Source organism: Bos taurus, chromosome 2 (assembly GCF_002263795.3).
Source record: "Bos taurus isolate L1 Dominette 01449 registration number 42190680 breed Hereford chromosome 2, ARS-UCD2.0, whole genome shotgun sequence".
Classification (NCBI taxonomy): Eukaryota; Metazoa; Chordata; class Mammalia; order Artiodactyla; family Bovidae; genus Bos; species Bos taurus.
The window spans coordinates 107,371,669-107,390,309 of NC_037329.1; the positions used below are offsets into that span (position 1 = coordinate 107,371,669).

The 18,641-nt window shown below is 57.5% G+C and overlaps 1 protein-coding gene across 1 annotated transcript in view; it reads left to right on the forward strand.

Moving 5' to 3' along the window:
* Positions 1-18,641, forward strand: part of SPEG (striated muscle enriched protein kinase) — a 58,632-nt gene that overhangs the window by 6,050 nt on the left and 33,941 nt on the right. Inside the window, 6 exon segments of the mRNA NM_001142485.4 lie at positions 3,753-3,842; positions 3,925-4,261; positions 7,099-7,864; positions 7,867-8,398; positions 10,452-10,595; positions 10,976-11,158. Coding sequence (NP_001135957.2) covers positions 3,753-3,842; positions 3,925-4,261; positions 7,099-7,864; positions 7,867-8,398; positions 10,452-10,595; positions 10,976-11,158 — 2,052 coding nt within the window.

Genomic DNA, 18,641 nt, shown 5'->3' on the forward strand with positions numbered 1-18,641 from the left:
AGGTAACGATTATAAAGTGCCTGAAGTTGCTCAGTCATGTCTGACTCTTTGCAACCCCACGGACTGTAGCCTTCCAGGCTCCTCTGTCCACGGGGTTTACCAGGCAAGAATACTGAAGTGGGTTGCTAATCCCTTCTCCAGGGTATCTTCTGACCCAGGGATCGAACCCAATTCTCCTGCATCGCAGGCAGATTCTTTACCATCTGAGCCACCAGGGAAGCCCTGATAAAGTGCCTGGCACTTAATAAATGTTTAGGAAACTTAGTTATAATGATTGTGTGTGGGGGGGAGGGGTAGCATTTTGTGCAAGCAAAACATTCATGGTGCCAAATGCCAGGAGGATAAAGAAAATTTGATGTGTGCTCACCCATGAATGAGAAATTGGGTTATATTTGTGAATAACAGGAAAATCTCTGGGCATCTTAGCTCGTGTGTGTGTGTGTGTGTGTGTGTGTGTGTGTATGCCAGGGTGCAGGGACAGAGGACCTACAATCAGGGAACTTGAGGGCCTTCTCTGACCTTCCTTAGCAGCCTGAAGGGGTTCGCGTTCTGGGTCCAGGTCACTAGGAGGACCCGTGCCCTGTGTATGCTCCGGGCGCCCCCGCCCGGCGCCGCGGCCCTGCGATGTGTCGGGTACTGCCTGGCAAGGCGGACGCGCGCGCATGTTTGTGGAGTGAGCCAGTGGAGATGCGGCTGACCTTCTGGAGCGGCCCCGCGGGAGGCGGGGGGGGGGGGGCGGTGTGGACGCCGCGCTGGGCAGCCAATGAGCTAGTGGCCCGAACTCTCCTAGGGGCCACTGCACCCTTTTCTGTGCCTCAGTTTCCCCATGTGCCCAGGACCCAGGAGGCCGATGCGGGGTCGGGGAGCCGCGAGGCAGGTGATCGCCGCCCCCGGGGACGCAGGGCAGCCGGCGAGGGAAGGGGCTCCTAGGGGGGTGCGGGCTGGCGGGGGAAGGGCGGGCTCCGGCCTCCGCCGCCGCCGCCGCCGTCTTCCCCCCGCCCGGGCTCCGGCGGCCCCGAGGCTCCTTCCGCCACCGGCGCCGGCCCCCGCCAGCTCCCCGCCTCGCCCCCGGCCCCGCCTCCGACTCCGCCCCGCCCCCGCCCGTCCCCTCCTCGCCCGGCCGCCGGCCCGGCCCCCTCCCCCGCCATGAAGAAGCTGTGGGTGAAGAAGCGTTTCCAGGTGAGGGCTCCGGGGGCGGGCGGCGCCGGGAGGGGGCAGGAAGGGCTGGGCGCCCCGGAGGGAGGGCGGGTCGCCGCGGCGGGGCCCGGGGGAGGGGGCGCCGGAGCCGAGCCTGCCCCACCCCGGCGGCCGAGGCGGCGGGCAGGGCGCGCTCCAGGGGGCTCCCTGGCCTACGTCAGGCCCCTCCCCGCGCCCAAGGGCAGAGCCCCCGCCGCCCCAACCCCCAGCACCCGCGATCGCCGCGACCCCCGGGGAGGCCCCCGCAGCCACCCTCGGCGTGGAGCGCCCACGGGCTTCTGTACCACCTCTTGCCTCTGTCCAACCCCTCCGTGCCCCTGGCTGGCTCTCCCCAGCCCCCTACTCCGGTGCCTTCCATCTTCCGGGGCTCCTGGAAGCAACGGCGCAGGGATCCGCGCTGAGCTCAGTGCATTCCACTAGCCCTGCCCTGTCCTCCGTGGACCCGGGCCTCCTTCTTGCTTTCCTGAGGCTCCCGTCCTTTGGAGGACCTTGCCCTCTGCCCCCGCATCACCCTCCTGCCCTCTTGACACCTATCTCAGGGGTGTCTGTTCTCCCCCTCCACCCCCCCCCCCGCCCCCATAAGGAATCTGTGTCCTTGTCCTTCCATCTCCCAGTCATCCAAGCATGCCCCCCACCCCCACCAAATTTCTTCCTTCACATCAGTCAGCCTATCTCTGAGAGTGTCGCTCAGGTCCCCAGTCCTCTGACCAGCGTTTGACCCTTAGTCCACCCTTCTTCCTCCCCAGCTCCTCCCCAGAGCCTCGCGGGAGCTCCAGGGGGAGGGCTGACAAGCAAGGAAAACTGGAGATATTTATTCCCTTTAGGGGAAGCTAGCTGCCGGGGTCCCTTCCGCTTGCTCTGCCCCCAGTGGCCCCTGGGCCGAGTTTCTGATTGATACAGAGCTTTGGACGAGAGGTATAGGGAGGTCGGAGCATCAGGAGCGAGCCTTCCCCTCAACTCCTCATTCTGGCTTTTCTCTTTCAGAAAACCGGCCACTCCCGCCGGGCCTTTGGCCGACTCACCCATGGTGCGTGGACCGTGAGCTGCCTGCTCTAGCCCGTGCACACTCCTCCTCTTGGTCCATGTCCCTTCATGAGGCACCCAGGCCTGAAGACGGCCCATGAGATACAGAACCCCCATATTCCCCCACCCACCTAACTGCTTAACCACCTACCCACCCACCCAAGAAAGCCCCTTGCAGCTGAGAAAGGACCTAGCAATAGGGGTGGGGGTTAGCTGGCACACCCCCTCATGGGTCCCGGACTTATTATTCTTCATCTGTGGGCCAGGTGGGGATGAGTTAAGTGCCATGCTTCTACAACCAGCACGTGGCTCCTGCTTGTCATGGCATTCAGGGAGAAACTGAGGCACAGAACCTGATAGAATCTGAGAAAGTTAAAAGAAACATGCCCAAGAAACTTTGCTCCTAGCCTGACCACATTTTTGAGGACCATTCAGCAGTAGCAGAGAGGGTTTGGGAAGAGGGTGCAGGTCACGTCATGATGCCAAACAGATGGAGAGGTTCTTTTGAGAGGTCAAAGCACAATGCAGATATTGTACCAGAAGGTGGGCCTGACCCCTAATGGGGGGCCTGGGTCTGTGGCTGGGCTGAGTACAAGTGGGTGTATGTGTGTGTACGTATGTGTGTGTGTGTGTGGCCAGTGGGAGCACCAGTGAAAGTGCAAAGGTGCAGAATCACTGGGGTCATTGGAAGAATCTCCCAAAGCACACTGGCTCCCCAGTGCTGGGCCCACTGGGGCCGGCAGGCAGTCAGCGAATGAGAGGTGCTTTGCTCATCCCAGGTGTCTCCCTCCCCCAACTCCCATCCCCACAAGGCATCTTTGGGCACCGGGTACCCTGATGGCCCCTCTGTCCTGCCTGTCCATCATGCCCTACCCCACAAACGCTCTGATAACAGTCTGTCCATGTCTCTCTCCTGCTGCTCCTATGGAAGCGAAGTTTTCCGCTCCTGCAGAAAGCAAAGTTACGGTAGGAAACTGGCTCCTGCCCTGGCCCTCCACTCCCCTGCTTCCCTGCCCAACCCCGGCCTCTCCTCACCCTGCCTCAGCTGCACCCTGATGTGTTCCGGCTGGTTTGGGGTGGAGGACAGGCTGGCCCTGCGGTTGGTCGAGTGCCCTGACAGTACGACTCTGAGGTGACTCCCCTTTGTTCCTGGGTACCGGAACCCAGACTTTAGAGCCTTGAAACGTAGGATCTTGTTATTTGGGGGGCTGTGTGGGAACTTAAGTTATCACTGGCGGAGAGGAGGGGGAGGGGCTACAGCCCTGCAGTCCATCAAGTGGCTGGGTGGGGGGACTGCAGGTAGCTTTGAGGGCACTACCACGGAGGCAGGGGTGAGGAGCCAGAGGACCGGCATGGGAGGGGTGACCCCGAGGCTCCCAGGATGGGCAGCGGGATGTGGGGAGCTAAGGCGAGAAAGGATAGATGATGGAAGTCCTGATGGCGATGTGGAGCCTGCTGCGGGGGAGGCAGGAGGGAAGAGTCGGAGTCAGGGGGAGGGAGAGCCCTGCCCACACAGACCCTTTCTCCTCCAGACTCGGAGACAGGCGAGGATGACATCAGCGACGGGCAGGGGACCCAGCGCCTGGAGCTTCGGGATGATGGGGCCTTCAGCACCCCCACGGGTGAGCTCTCTGGGGTGCACACAGAGCCAGCAGGTGGCCTTCCCTCCAAAGGTGCCTGGCTTCACTGTGTTCCTCTCTCTAGGGGGCTCTGATACCCTGGTGGGCACCTCCCTGGACACGCCCCCGACCTCCGTGACAGGCACCTCAGAGGAGCAAGTGAGCTGGTGGGGCAGCGGGCAGACGGTCCTGGAGCAGGAAGCGGGCAGCAGGGCTGGCACCCGCCGCCTCCCGGGCAGCCCAAGGCAAGCACAGGCAACCGGGGCCGGGCCACGGCACCTGGGGGTGGAGCCGCTCGTACGGGCATCTCGAGCTAATCTGGTGGGCGCAAGCTGGGGGTCAGAGGATAGCCTTTCGGTGGCCAGTGACCTGTACGGCAGCGCATTCAGCCTGTACAGAGGACGGGCGCTCTCGATCCACGTGTAAGTAACGGCCTTACCTGGGCCCTTCACTGTCCCACCTCACCATGCCGTCCCGCACTGCCCCTCACCGTCCATTAGCCTCCACACCCCATGTCCCCTGCACCATCCATCCCTCTGTGCACTTCTCCACCCCCCCACCATTGCTTCCTCTCCTGGCCCCAGCTGCCCACTCTGTCTTCCTACACAGCTCCATCCTCCTCCTGTTCCATCACCACCCACATGCTCCTGCTCCCACCTGTCCTGGCTCACTGTGCCATCTCCATGGTCTCGTGGACCCCTATCTCCCTTCCTTGTCTCCCGCAAGATCTCCACTCTCCCGGGGGCCCTCTCCTGCCTCGCCCATTCAGGCTCCAGTTGTCCCCAGGATCCCCACTCCCCCCCCCATCAGGGGCCCCCTCCGTGCCTGCTGTCTCAGCAGCTGCTGCCTTTTCATCTCTGCACATTCCTGTTCCCATGTGGGCCTTTTTCTGGGAGGAACGGAACCTTTCTGCACGGCAGCTCCCGGGAGAGCAGGAGGGAGCGAGCGAGAGCACAACCAGGAGACAGAAGAGAGCGAGGTGGTCAGGGGGTTGTTGGGGCCAGGGGCCTGGGAGAGCAGGGGGATGTGAAGTGTGTGGGCCGCAGGGGGCTGGGGCAGGGTGGGGTGGAGATTGGGGGTTGGGGGGGCTAGGCTGGAGGCAGAGGGCTCGGAGTGATGGAGGTGGGGGCATGTGAGGACCCCATGTGGGAGACGCCTCAGGGTGGGGTTGAAGGTGGTCCTGGGAGGCTACGGTGAGGAGCGGAGGTGTTGGAGTGAGATGTTGGAGCCGGTTTTGGGTTTTGGAGATGTGGGACTGGCAGATACAGAAGAGAGTGCTTTGGTAGAAGAGGGGAGTGGCTGATGAGAGAGGTTATCAGGGGGCATTTGGGGAGCTGAGGGGGGCCTGATTTGTGATGGGTATGGGTGTGTGTGTGGGAGGTACCACCATGGAGGAGAAAGAAAGGGCCTGGTGGGGGGAGGCCTTTTTTGTGGGTGGCTGAGGTGGCTGGTGGTAGGCAGGGAAGAGGTCTGGGGGCAGGTGCAGAGGAGGCGCCCTTGCTTTATCTGGCTGGCATTAACCAGGCGCTCCCATGCCCTGGACTTGCCTTTTCCTTCCCTGCCTTTCTTTGCCAGGCCCCAGCCAGAGCCTGGAGTTGCTATGGCAACTTCCGAGGAACCCATTTCCTTAGTGATGTCTGTGGTACACAGGCTGGCCTGGAGCTTGAAACTGCCAGCAAGAGATCTCCTCTGCTGTCCCCAATTTCTCTCCCTGCCTCACCCAGTTCCCAGAGGCCGTTCCTCAGGGACTCTGCTGTCCCTCCCCCAGAGTAGACTCTGCCTCCCTGCAGGTGGCTGGTTGAGGTTTTTCTCCCTAGGGCACTCTAGATTGCATGCCCCCCACCCCCACCCCATACCCTGTTGGAGGTGAGGTTTGCTGTGTAAGTGGCTGACCCAGGTAGCCTGACACTAAGGCGCTGGAGAATTTATGCTTATGGCCAATACCATACTTTTTTTTTTTTTCAATACCATACTATTTCTCCCGTCTCTGTGCCCCCAGAATTCCAGACATATTGGAGGGAATAAGGGCTTAGAAACCAGACTACTGGGCTTTCAATCTAGCACCAACTATTTCCTAGCTATGTTACCTTGGTAAGGCACCTCACCTCTCTAAACCTCACTTTCTTCATCTGTAAATGGAGATAATAACAGTCCTTGTCGCAAAGGATTGTTGTGAGGATTAAATGACTCAATGCATTTTAAGCATTCAGTACATGCTTGACACACAATAAGTACTCAATGAGCCATTTCATAAGTTTTTATTAAGCTCTCTCTAATGTGTTAGGTAGGATGCTAATATCTCCAATTCCTTTTCTCGCTAATCTCTATGTTTGGTGTGCCCCCAAGAGTCCAGATGGGGGAAACTGAGGCCCAGCTCTTGGGCATCAAAGTTCTGGAGGTGAGAGGGGCAGTCTGGGGCTGCCCAGCTCCTTTCTTCCTCCTCTTCTCCCACACCCACTGTTCAGGCCCACACAGTAGTTATTTTGGAGCTGAGTTATTCCTGAGCATACCCCTTTGGGGAGCTTCTGTGTTTCTCAGGGGGTGGTTTCCAAGGACTCAAGGTAACTTTCCCAGGGGCAGGACAAAGTCAGAGGCCTTGTACCGGGGGCAGATTAATCAAAGGCACGGGAACCTGGGTACCCTCGTCTCCCACTCCAGGGACCTCAGCTGTCACCTGCTGTCAGCACTGGTGGGGGCACAGGTCTGAGGAGCTGTTAGGCAATCCCAGGGATGAGGGTATTGCTCCTGGAAGGCGTGTGCCTGTTCTTCCTGGGGCACAGTGAAGGGGTATGCCCTGCTGAGGAAGGGCAGGGCTGTGGGGGCCAGCTGGGGGCAGGAATGAGTGGGAGGCTGAATTCCTGAGAGGGCCCCGCCCCATCCCACCCTCCCGCCTTCCCTGCCCACTTCATCTTTTGGGTCTTCAGCCTCATCCTTCCCCCCCCCCCCCCACTCAGTTTCTGTTTGTGCTGTTTCCCAGCTTCTGGGGCTGGGGAGAGGGGGCTGGCCAGAGCCCCTGGGACTGAGTCTGTTCCTGGACCCAGCCACCAGCCCAATCTTCCGGGGCCAGAGCCGCCAGCCTCTCCCCAGCACCTGCTCTGGCTGTGCCTTCCTCTTGGCGGGTGGGGGGGCGGAGGAGGGGCTGGCCGATGTCACCCCCAAGCCTTCCCAGCATGCCCACCGCCCGATTCCTGTCACGACCTGAAGGTCTGGGAGGGGAGGCCCCCTGAATCTCCTGCCCCTCTTCGTCTTGGTCCCGCAGCAGTGTCCCTCAGAGCGGACTGCACAAGGAGGAGCCTGACCTTCAGCCTCAGCCCGCCAGCGAAGCCCCCCGTCGCCCAGCCCTGCCGCCCCCCTCCAAATCCGCGCTGCTGCCCCCACCGTCCCCTCGGGTGGGTAAGCGGCCCCCGCCGGGAGCCGGCGGCCAGCCCCTGGCCACCCCCACGCCGCCGCACCGGCGCTCTCGGGAGCCGGTGCCGCCCGAGGACGCCACCGCCGAAGAAAAGCGAGGGAAAAAGTCCAAGTCGTCCGGGCCCTCGCTAGCGGGCACGGCGGAGTCCCGGCCCCAGACGCCCCTGAGTGAGGCCTCGGGCCGCCAGTCGGCGCTGGGCCGCTCCCCGAGGCTGGTGCGCGCTGGCTCCCGCATCCTGGACAAGCTGCAGTTCTTCGAGGAGCGCCGGCGCAGCCTGGAGCGCAGCGACTCGCCGCCGGCGCCCCTGCGGCCCTGGGTGCCCCTGCGCAAGGCCCGTTCGCTGGAGCAGCCCAAGTCCGAGGGCGGCGGGCCGTGGGGCACGCCCAGGGCCTCGCAGGAGGAGCTGCGGTCCCCGGCGGGCAGCGTGGCCGAGCGGCGCCGCCTATTCCAACAGAAGGCGGCCTCGCTGGACGAGCGCACGCGTCAGCGCAGCCCTGCGTCCGACCTCGAGCTGCGCTTCGCCCAGGAGCTGGGCCGCATCCGCCGCTCCACGTCGCGGGAGGAGCTGGTGCGCTCTCACGAGTCCCTGCGCGCCACGCTGCAGCGCGCCCCGTCCCCCGAGAGCCCGGCGAGCCGCCGCTCTTCTCCCAGCCCTCCACCCCCAAGACCCCGCGGGCCTTGAGCCCCGCCGCCGCCCAGCCGCCCCCTGCGAGCGTCGCGGAAAAGCCCGGGGATGAGCCAGGGAGGCCCCGGGGCCGTGGGCCAGCGGGCAGGACGGAGCCGGGGGAAGGCCCGCAGCAGGAGGTTAGGCGCCGGGACCAGTTCCCGCTGACCCGGAGCAGAGCCATCCAGGAGTGCCGGAGCCCGGTGCCGCCCCCCACCTCTGAGCCCCCCGAGACCAGGACGAAAGCTCCCCCGGGTCGGAAGCGGGAGCCCCCGCCGCAGGCCGTGCGCTTCCTGCCCTGGGCCACGCCGGGCCAGGAGGGCGCTGCTGTGCCCCAGACCTTGGAGAAGAACAGGGCGGGACCCGAGGCCGAGAAGAGGCTGCGCAGAGGGCCAGAGGAGGACGGTCCTTGGGGGGCCTGGGACCGCCGAGGGGCCCGCAGCCAGGGCAGAGGTCGCCGGGCGCGGCCCACCTCGCCTGAGCTCGGTAAGGCCTCGGGGAGGGTAGAGAAGGTGCTGAGTGAGACCTGGGTGGGAGCATGTCTGGAAGGAGCGAGACTGCTAGGCAGTTGCGAGGGTGCGGTTTCAGAGGAAAGGCACGGTCCCAGGTTCCAGTTTGAGTGAAGGATTGTTGAAGGCCCCTTGTATATGACCTGTCCGATGGTGAGAGTGTGAGAATGTTTTGATGGAGGCTGGGCGGAGCGGAGCTGTGAGCAAAGATCCTATGTCCAATGCCTTCTATAACGTCCCTTGGGTCCAGTGGCCTGCTGGGCTGTTGGGTCAAGGATCTAATGGTGGGGGGAAACCCTCCACACCCCCACTGGTCTGTGGGGGAAGAGACCAAAGGCCATCTCAATAAGTAATTGATCATGTCCCTCTTACTGTTAAGCTTAGGGCCAGCCAGTTCTCAGTACTGATCTTCTCATCCCCATACATCACCTGACCCATCAGGGCTACTAAGATCTCACTCAGCCTCCCTTCTAGCCTCATCCCTCCTATCTTTTGAGTCCTTGCGTGGCTGAGCTGACTGTGATCACATGCCAACCAGTGTGTTGTCGCCCACTCCTGTGGATGGTGGCCAGTACCCCAAATGCCTCTGCCCCTAACTCTGCTCAACTGAACATCAACTGGGGCCACTTCTGGTGCGAGACTGAGGAGCCATCCTCAGCTCACTCCTGCCTCTGCTGTTTTTCCAGGCCAGATATGTCAACCCCCTGCTCTTAGGACACTGTTGGTGTCTCTCTCAGTGCACTTAGCACTCCTCCCCCGCTTTTTTCATCACATTATTCTTCATTTTAGTAGTACTGTCTCAAAATCTTTAGAGATGACTAGGTGCCTATTCATCGTTCTACTAGCCACGTTATTGAGTGTCCACAGCCATGTTCCAGGTGTTGTGTTAACTGGGTGTGTTACTTTATTTTAATCTATATGCCAGTTTTATAGGATGTTGGGTGTTATTTATCAGCTCCATTTTACAGATAAAACTGAGGCACAGAGATTATCTAACTTGTCCAAGGTTTTGTACCTAGAGAACAGCATAACATCTTCATGGCTCTTTTGGCTACAGACACTGTGCGTTATCTAGCTCATGGGTTGTGTTAAGTCACTTTAGTCGTGTCCAACTCTTTGCAACCCCATGGACTGTAGCCTGCCCAGGCTACTCTGTCCATGGGATCTTCCAGGCAAGAATACTGAAGTGGGTTGCCATTTTCTTCTCCAGGGAATCTTCCCAACCCAGGGATTGAACCGGCGTCTTTTAGTTCTCCTGCATTGGCAGGCGGATTCTTTACCAGTATCGCCACCTGGGAAGCCTGTTATCTAGCTTATAGAAGGTCAGAATTAGAAAATACCCAGAGAGAGTCACGACCGTGGAGTTTTAAGGTCTCTTTGTGCGTAGGAGCTCTCTTCCTGTGTGTGTATGGTCTCTTCTGTAAGCAGGGACTGCCTCTTATTTCTTATTGTGTCCCTGGTACCCATACGGAGTAAGTAGTAAGTGCAGTGTTACTGTTTGGTGAATGGACACAGTCAAAGCTGATCTTCATGAGGCCTCTCATGGCTACCGGAAGCACCTGCTGCTCCCTTTTTAATCCAGTGGCATCACTAGTTTGACAGTTTACCACACATTGCCCTGTCACACTAGCATTGCTTAGGTCTTGGGTTGCTATTGGCTTGTTCTCTGTTTGGAAGCTTATGAAGTTGTGTCCTCCTCAGACCACCTTGCACAGGGCCTGATCTATGATCACTGATGACTGATTTGTGTAAAGACAAGCACAGTGCAGTCCCTGTCGTCCTCCAGAAACCAGCCTCCTAACTGTGGCTGAAATTAAGCAGCCAAACCACCATAGAGTCCCGCCGCCCTGTTCTGTTTGAGAACTCCCTTCTGTTTTCCTTTCTTCCCTGTCTCAGGAGCTTCAGGAGAGAGACCCTTTGGTCTCCAACCCTTGCCTTCCAGAAGGCCCTCTCTTTGGGTTTGCCCCCTCTCCCCCAAGTCATTCCCACAGGGACATGTCCCCTTACCCTCTCGCCCATGTGTCCTGCAGAGTCTTCGGATGACTCCTATGTGTCTGCTGGAGAAGAGCCTCTGGAGGCCCCTGTGTTTGAGATCCCCCTGCAAAATGCAGTGGTGGCCCCAGGGGTGGACGTGCTGCTCAAGTGTATTGTTACCGCCAACCCCCCGCCCCAAGGTGAGCTCTAGGCCTGGGGTCAGGCTAAGATTGAGAGAAGGAGGGGAGAGTCTCCCTTCCCTGCCTCCCACCCCAGTCCTTGGGGGGAATGGGAGGGAGGGGGTACGGGGAGTGGGCGGGGAGATCATCCATTCCATGGGGCTGGCCAGACTGCTGTGTCGTGTGTGTATGTGTGTGTCTGTGTGTGTTAGTGGGGTCACAGTCCCTTGAGAGAGGGGAAGGTGGGCCTGGACTTTTGTGACTGAGGGGTCAGTCCTCGGGATTCCCTGGGGTGGGGAGAGGAGTGCTGTGGGCCCTGTGTGGGGTGGGGTGGGGGGAGATTGGCCCCAGTGGGCCCCTGTGGGCAAGGACAACCTGGTCACCCCGCTGCTTCCCCACAGTGTCCTGGCAGAAGGATGGGTCCCCGCTGCGCAGTGATGGCCGCCTTCTCATCCGGGCAGAAGGCGAGCGGCACACCCTGCTGCTCCGGGAGGCCCGGGCCGCCGATGCCGGGAGCTATGCAGCCACTGCCACCAACGAGCTGGGCCAGGCCCGCTGCGCTGCCACGCTGGCCGTGAGACCTGGTAGGGAACCGTGGGCCCTGGGGCTGGCGGGGGTGAGCCACTAGTGACCCTTCCCACTCCTAGCCTGGTGCTTGGGCTCTCAACCAGTGTGCATTCTAGTCCATTCTCCTGGGTTGGCTGCTCTAGTGCAAGCATTTTAAATGGCCCTGCCCCCAAGGCAGTGGCCAAATTCCCAAGGCACATGCCAGAGACGCCAATTCATGAAGTCACTGAAGTGTGTCTTCCGACATCCTCTAAACGCCCTCCTTCCATGGCAGTTCCCTGAACCAGGTTCTGTGGGGAAAGCAAATTATCCTTGAGTCTCAGAGATAAAGAATCTCCTTGCTCAAAGGGTTTAAAAGCCATCAGGAGTCTTCTGAGGTCATTTTCTCTCTAGAATGGTCACCTCTATTCCCACCTCTTGTAAAAACAGATACTTTTAAGTGCCACAACCTTCCCCTGCTCCCTTGCTCCTTCAGTTGAACCCAGAGCCCGAAAGAAGATGCATCTGAGAGTACCTCTTGGGATATAGCTGAGGCTGCCTCGTTTTCTATTTTTATGAAAGTCCTTTCTTGGTGTCGGACTACTTCCTATGGATTTGAGCCCGGTTTCTTTCAGGTTGAGGACTGGTGTTGGTGTGCATTGCCAGTTCAAGTCATTCAGGTTGCTGGGCTGACAAAGTGCTGGCCCTGGGCAGTGGGGTGGGGTGGGGAGGTGAGAGAGGGTAGGGGGCGTTTCAAAAGGAAACGTCGAGCATGGGCTGTAGCCTACCAGGCTCCTCCGTCTGTGGGATTTTCCAGGCAAGGATACTGGAGAGGGTTGCCATTTCCTTCTCCAGGGGATCTTCCTGACTCAGGGATTGAACCCGGGTCTCCTGCATTGTAGGCAGATGCTTTACCATCTGAGCCACTAGGGAAGTTCATTAAGGAGATTACCACTGGGCAATCAACCTAGGTCAGCGGACCTGGGATAGAAGACAGTGCAGGGTAGATGAACCTGGTCCCTAGACTGGCCAAGCGGTCTCTTGGTGTTGTGAGATCCTGGACTGAGAGACATCAGAGCCCTGCAGGAGCCTGGGAATTAGGCGGGCAGGGGGAAGGGCTAGGCGTGCCTGGACAGGGAGTAGTACGCCTTGTTCTGTCCTTTACTTTGACTCCATGCTGCTGGGGACAAGATTACAGAGCCTGTTTGCTGTGGTCCTGGGTCCTCAGCACCTTCACGATCAGAGATTAGGGAGTTCTTGGCAGTGTCTGGCCTGAGTCCCAGTCCAGCATTAGGTCCTTTGGGTTGCACCTGTCTGGCTTTGCAGGCCTGCAGGTCTGCCTCTTCCTTAGCTTACATCCCCCTTCCAGGAGCCCATGAGTTAGGTATTCTCCTTCTGCTCGCCCCTCCCACCACGCTGAATCATACCCATCCCTCCACTGCATGCTTCCGTCCTTCCATCACCTCCGGGATCTGGCTTCTGACTCAGCTCCCCGCTCCTCTTTGGGGGCCCTGGCCTGGCTCCAGGACTCCGGTCAATACCTGGCTTGGGCTGAGATTTGGCCGAGGGTTGTATGTGCGTGGTGGTGGTAGTAGTGGGGGCAGTTTGCCTCAATACTGGCTCAGGGCCATTTGAAAGCCTTTTAAGGTTGGGAAGGAGGCTTGGGGCAAGGCAACTGTCAGCACTTGACTGGGAGTTCTATGTTCCGCCACATGGAACCTCCCTGCACTTTAGTTTCCTCGTTTGTAAACCAGAGATAATTATACCATCCTCACGAATGAAAGCAAATGTGTGAACGAGCTTTATGAACTGTAAAGCTGTAGACAAATGTTAGTTGTTAGCATTATTAAGGGGTGATGTTGAGCACAGGAGCATGGGTTTCCAGGAGGCTCCCAGAAAACTGCCTCTTCCTTTTCTGCTCTTCCTTCAGCCTGCCTGTGCCTTGGGGACTCCTTCCCTGCCCTCCCCAGGCCTGCGGCCCACAGCCCCTCTGTATTTCCCAGTCCCTGGGTCTTTAGCCCACCACAGCATCTCTGTGCCTCCTCCAGCCTGGGGAGCCAGAAAGCTTCATCACATGAGTCAGCCGCACCAGGCACTGTGGCCACGGAGCAGTTCCCATAAGCCAGGCTGGCTGGACGGCCTCAGGGCTTGAGGGACAAGCACGTGAGTCTAGACGCGGCTGTCGTGGAGAAAGCAGATTTTCTTACCCTACAAGGCGCTGTTTGGTCCAGAGCAGCTGGACGGGGGCCAGTGGACCTAGAGAGCAGCAGGAATGGGCGGAACCTGTGGGTGGCACAGACATTTGGCAAGGGAGGGGGTCCCAGGCCTGGAGTCTGTGGGGATTGAGGGGGTGGGGCAAGGGAAGGGTGTCAGGCAGTGTGCTGTGGCTGGGGTTGGGAGTGTGTTGAGGGAGGGAGGGTATGGTGTCATGTAGGAAGAGGTCTCTTGGAGCCACCTTCCTTTCTTGCTCCTTCTGGCCCCCCTTGGTAACCAGGGGTGGCTGCCCAGTGCCCTCTTGGGCTTCCTCCCCTCAACAGGACAAGCTTTTGAGATCCGACAGATCTCAGTTTCTGGTTGGGAACTTCAGGAACGGGGGTAACTGCAGAACAGAGTTGCATGGGTGCTGGATTTGCAGGGCAGAGCCTGCCCTCGCTGCCTCTGCAGCCCCACCCCAGCCCTGGTTCCCTCCCCGCCCGCCCCACCCTGCTGGATAACTCTGTGGAGACCCAGTCGTGCTCCCAAAGGGAGTGTGTGTGTTGGGGCGAGTGGTGGGGGTGTGTGGGAGGTGAAGCTAAGCATTCTCAATGCTGCCCACATCCATCACACGTGCATTTACTGAGCACCAACTGGGTGCCAAGTGCTTCATGTCTCTGAACAGTTTCTTGTGTTTGGAGAGTGCCAGATACTTTTTTACAAACCCTTTGACATTTCTCCCTTCACTTGAGCTGCATCCCACCACATACACCCCTTGGAGAGGAACATTTCCGGGAGTAACATGGCGGCTTTACAGACGGGATGATGAAAGGGTAAAGTGGCAGAGTTCCACAAGGGCAGCAGCCTTTACTGAGCATCTGTAATCTGCTTCAGAATGTTAGAAGCAACAGGTGACTTAAAGCGATGGAAACACTCACCCATGAAACATAAATTTAGCATGGAAGGCAGAATAAGGTAACATGCTGTTGTTCCGTCAGTGAGCTGTAGCCGACTGTCTGCAACCCCATAGACTGCAGCATGCCAGGCTTCCCCGTCCTTCACGTCTCCCAGAGTTTGCTCAAACTCATGTCCATTGAGTTGGTGATGCCATGCAACCATTTCATCCTCTGTCACCCCCTTCTCCTCCTGCCCTCAATCTTTCCCAGCATCAGGGTCTTTTCCAATGAATTGGCTCCTCGAATCAGGTGGCCAAAGGATTGGAGCTTCAGCATCAGTCCTTCCAATGAATATTCAGGGTTGATTTCCTTTAGGATTGACTGGTTGGATCTCCTTGCTGTGCAAGGGACTCTTCAAGAGTCTTATCCAGCACCACAGTTTGAAAGCATCAGTTCTTCGGTGCTCAGCCTTGTTTATGGTCCAGCTCTCACATCCACACATGACTACTGGAAAAACCATAGCTTTGACTATACAGACCTTTGTCAGCAAAGTGATGTCCCTGCTTTTTATGTGATCAGGTCTTGTGTTGACTGGGTTCTCATATGTAATACAACCCTGGGAGGTAGGCTTTATTATTATGCTCCTGTTGTTGTTGTTGTTCAGTCGCCCAGTCATGTCTGACTCTTTGCAACACCATGGACTGCAGCACGCCAGGCCTCTCTGTCTTTCGCCATCTCCCAAAGTTTGCCCAAGTTCATGTCCGTTGCATCAGTGATGCCATCCAGCCATCTCATCCTCTGACGCTCTCTTCTTCTGCCCGGAGTCTTTCCCAGCATCATGGACTTTTCCAGTGAGTCAGCTGTTCACATTAAATGACCAAAATACTGGCGTTTCAACTTCAGCATCAGTCCTTTCAATGAGTGCAGGCTTGATTTCCCTTAAGATTGACCGATTAGATCTCCTTGCTGTCCAAGGGACTCTCAGGAGTCTTCTCTAGGACCATAGTTCGAAGGCATCCATTCTTCAGCTCTCTGCCTTCTTTACAGTCCAACTCTTAATATGAGTTGGGAGGACCATAGCCTTGACTATATATGGACCTTTGTCAGCAGAGTAATGACTCTGCTTTTCAGCACACTGTCTAAGTTTGTCATGACCATGTTACAGATGAGGAAGTGGAGACTTGGGAAGCTTTAGCAAATTGCTCCAGAGCATCACTGATCATAGAACTTCCTGTGATGATAGAAACGTTCTTACTTGCCCTAATAGGGTAGCCACTAACTACAGGTGGCTGTTGAGGACATGAAAGGTGGCCAGTGTGACTGAAGAGCTGACTTTTTTGTTTTATTTCATTTTAGTTAAAGTGCACTGAAATTGTCTCAGGCAGCTGGTGGCTACCCTGTTGGGTGCTCAGCTCTAGGAGCAGAGGCCGCTGGAGGCCAGATCATGGTTTGAAGCCCTGTTCCTGGGTCTCCCAAGCTTGTCCTCCTAATCACTGCACTGTACCATCCCCTCTTCCGCTACCCGAAAGGGGTCAGGGTTCGAGGCACAAGGGTAAAGTTGTGCTCTGGAGCTCCCAGGGCGGGGGGCAGAGGCTGTCCATGCCCACTGTGGGTGGGTCAGCCTGGGGGAGCGTTTCTGTGCTTCTTCTCTGGCTCCCCACCTTCCCTTCGGCTATAGTGCTGCTTTGTTTCCCTGCGTGCCTGGTGGCTGTGGTCAGCTCACCCCCACTGCAAGCTCTGGTCAGGAGGAGGGGAGACATGGGGGATTCACGCACCCAGGCCTCCATCCAGCTGCCTTCAGCCCTCCCCTCACACACAGGTCTTCTATATTTGAGTCTACGGTTCTAGCATTTTCCAGCTGAGCCTTGGCCCCAGCTGGTGGTGTGTTCTCGTCTACAACGCAAGGATCACTTTGTAACTCCTGGGCTACTTTCATTGGTAAGATTTGTGAGGGTCTGTGGGGCTAATGATTAGGCTAAGGACATTTGGGCCAGAAGATAAGGCTTAACAAAGCTCATTCTGGTCCTACCAATAGGACCAACACTATCATAATAGGGAAGAAGTGGTTTATTGGAGGTCATCAGTGTAAAAAGAGAGGAAGAAGAAATCATGGTGCCAACATCTGCTCCCCCACCACCCCCCTGCTTCTTCTGGCCCCTGGTCTTGGTCTGTTGCTCCAGAATCACAGGTTTTTCCTTGGGAAGGCAGCAGCTGCCCATGGAGGGGACCTTGAAATGCCACACGGCCCTTCTGTCCATCTTTGCCAGCGATTTGGACAGCATCTAAGAAAGCAGTGTGGTCCCTTGACCTGACTCAGCCCACTGCCACACTGCTCTCTACCGGAAGCAAGTTGCCCCACAAAAGCTGCTATCCCAGAGTGGGAGTCATCACGCACAGCTGGCAGAAGAATGAGGGGGTGTCCAGTGGTTAGGACTCTGTGCTTTCACCACTGAAGGCCCTGGGTTCGATCCCTGGTCGGAGAACTAAGATCCCACAAGCCATGCGGTGTGGCCAAAAAAAAAAAAAAAAGAACGGGGACTTCATCCACCGTTAGTGCCAATTTATCTAAACTTGCGGCAGCCCCAAGTACGGAATTAACCGCTTCCATAGCTAGGTCAGGCCGACCACGTGAAATTCTCTCCGCTTCCAGATCCATTTTAAGCCAAAACAGAAACACTCTCAGCACAGCCCTTCTCCTTCTCTAAGCGGGGACACTTCCTGGCAGCGCCTGTGGACGCTCCCAGCTGCAGGCCAGCCTGTATCCTCCCTTCCCTCACTTCCTCGGCGGGGTTACCCAGCAGACATTTAGAGGAATCACCTCTAGAGGACCTCCCGAGACAGTGCGTGTGAAGAGTGGGCTGTGAACAACCTGACCACATATGTCAGTGCTGTGAGCGTCCGGCACGTTACCCCTTCCTCAGGTACCTCCCAGAGCTCCCCTTTGCCCTCAGAGTGAAGGCTGCACCCCTGAAGCAGACCTTGACCCCCTGGGCCTGAGCATGACCCCGCAATGGCCAGAGACACTGACACTGTCACGTCCCACTTCTTTCTTCTTTACCTAGTTTTGAGCCAGAAGGATGAGCTATAGTTCACTGCACACGCTTTCTGCCTTTGAGCATTTGCTCAGCTGGTTTCCTCTGCCAGGAATGCTTTTTCCTACTTAAACCAAACTCTGAATTCTAATACCACCCTTCCATCAGTTCTCCCTTCTTCCCTGAGCCGAAAGTAACATCCTGTTCTCTGTATTCATCTGGCCCTTATCAGTAAGCCCCACTCTTGCCACCGTATTCATGCTTGATATTATGTCGTGTGGGTATCTGGTTTGTCATCTCAAGCAGCTGGAAGTTTCTTGAGGACACCACTCTTTTCTTCACCCCTGCCAGCCCTTCCAGTCATACCTGGAGGCCCTCCTGGACAGCCAGGACTGGAGTGGACCACCGAGATGGCAGTGAGGGTAGAAGCTTTCACAAACCCCTGGAAAAGCCTAGGTCACGTGCAGAGGCTGGGTGGGATGCGAATCTGCCAAGGGTAGTGAGGATCTGCCTGAGAGTGGAGGTTGGGATGGCAGTAGAGACCATAGAGTAGTGGCCCCCAGGTGTGGACCCCAGACCAGGAGCATCATCATCACCTGGGGACGTGTTAGAGATGGAGGGTAAGAGCCCCAGCCAGACATACAGCATTAGAAACTCTGGGGCTGTGACCCAGTGAGCTGGGGTTTAAGAAGCTCTCCACATGATTCTGGTGCCAGGTGAACTCTGAGAAGCACCACCGTGAGTCAGGGGCCTTGTGCCAGGTGAGAGGCCAGTGAAGCCAGTCCTCCAAGGTTTGGAGCTTAGCCTTGAAGTTTGTTGGCCGGCTGAGGTGGGACTTAGTGATACCACTTCTTCGGGTTGTCCTCATCCACTGAGGGTCCTGGGGTCCCTAAATGTTTCTATGCATAAGAATCTCCCTGGGGATATGCCATTTAAAAAAATTTCTCATGTTTCAGGAAATCTAATTTTTCGGGTCAGAAATCTATAATTTAAATAGGCTGCCAGGTGGTCCTGATATGGGTGGTTCAGGACCACTTTGAGAAGCTCTGATGTAGAGGCTTTTCATGTAGGTGGCTGTGACTGTGTCTATACCAGCAACACCTCTGGGGATGTTGAGATGCACTGGTCTTAAGAGGGAGAGCTCCCCGACTTGTGGGCTTCCTAATTCCCAACCCAGGAATCGAACCGGGGTCTCCTGAGTTGCAGGCAAATTCTTTATTAGCTAAGCTACCCAGGAAGCCACTAAGGGACTTGAAAGTGAAAGTCACTCAGTCATGTCCTACTCTTTGCGACCCCATGGACTATAGAGTCCATGGAATTCTCTAGGCTAGAATACTGAAGTGGGTAGCCTTTCCCTTCTCCAGGGGATCTTCCCAACCCAGGGATCGAACCCAGGTCTA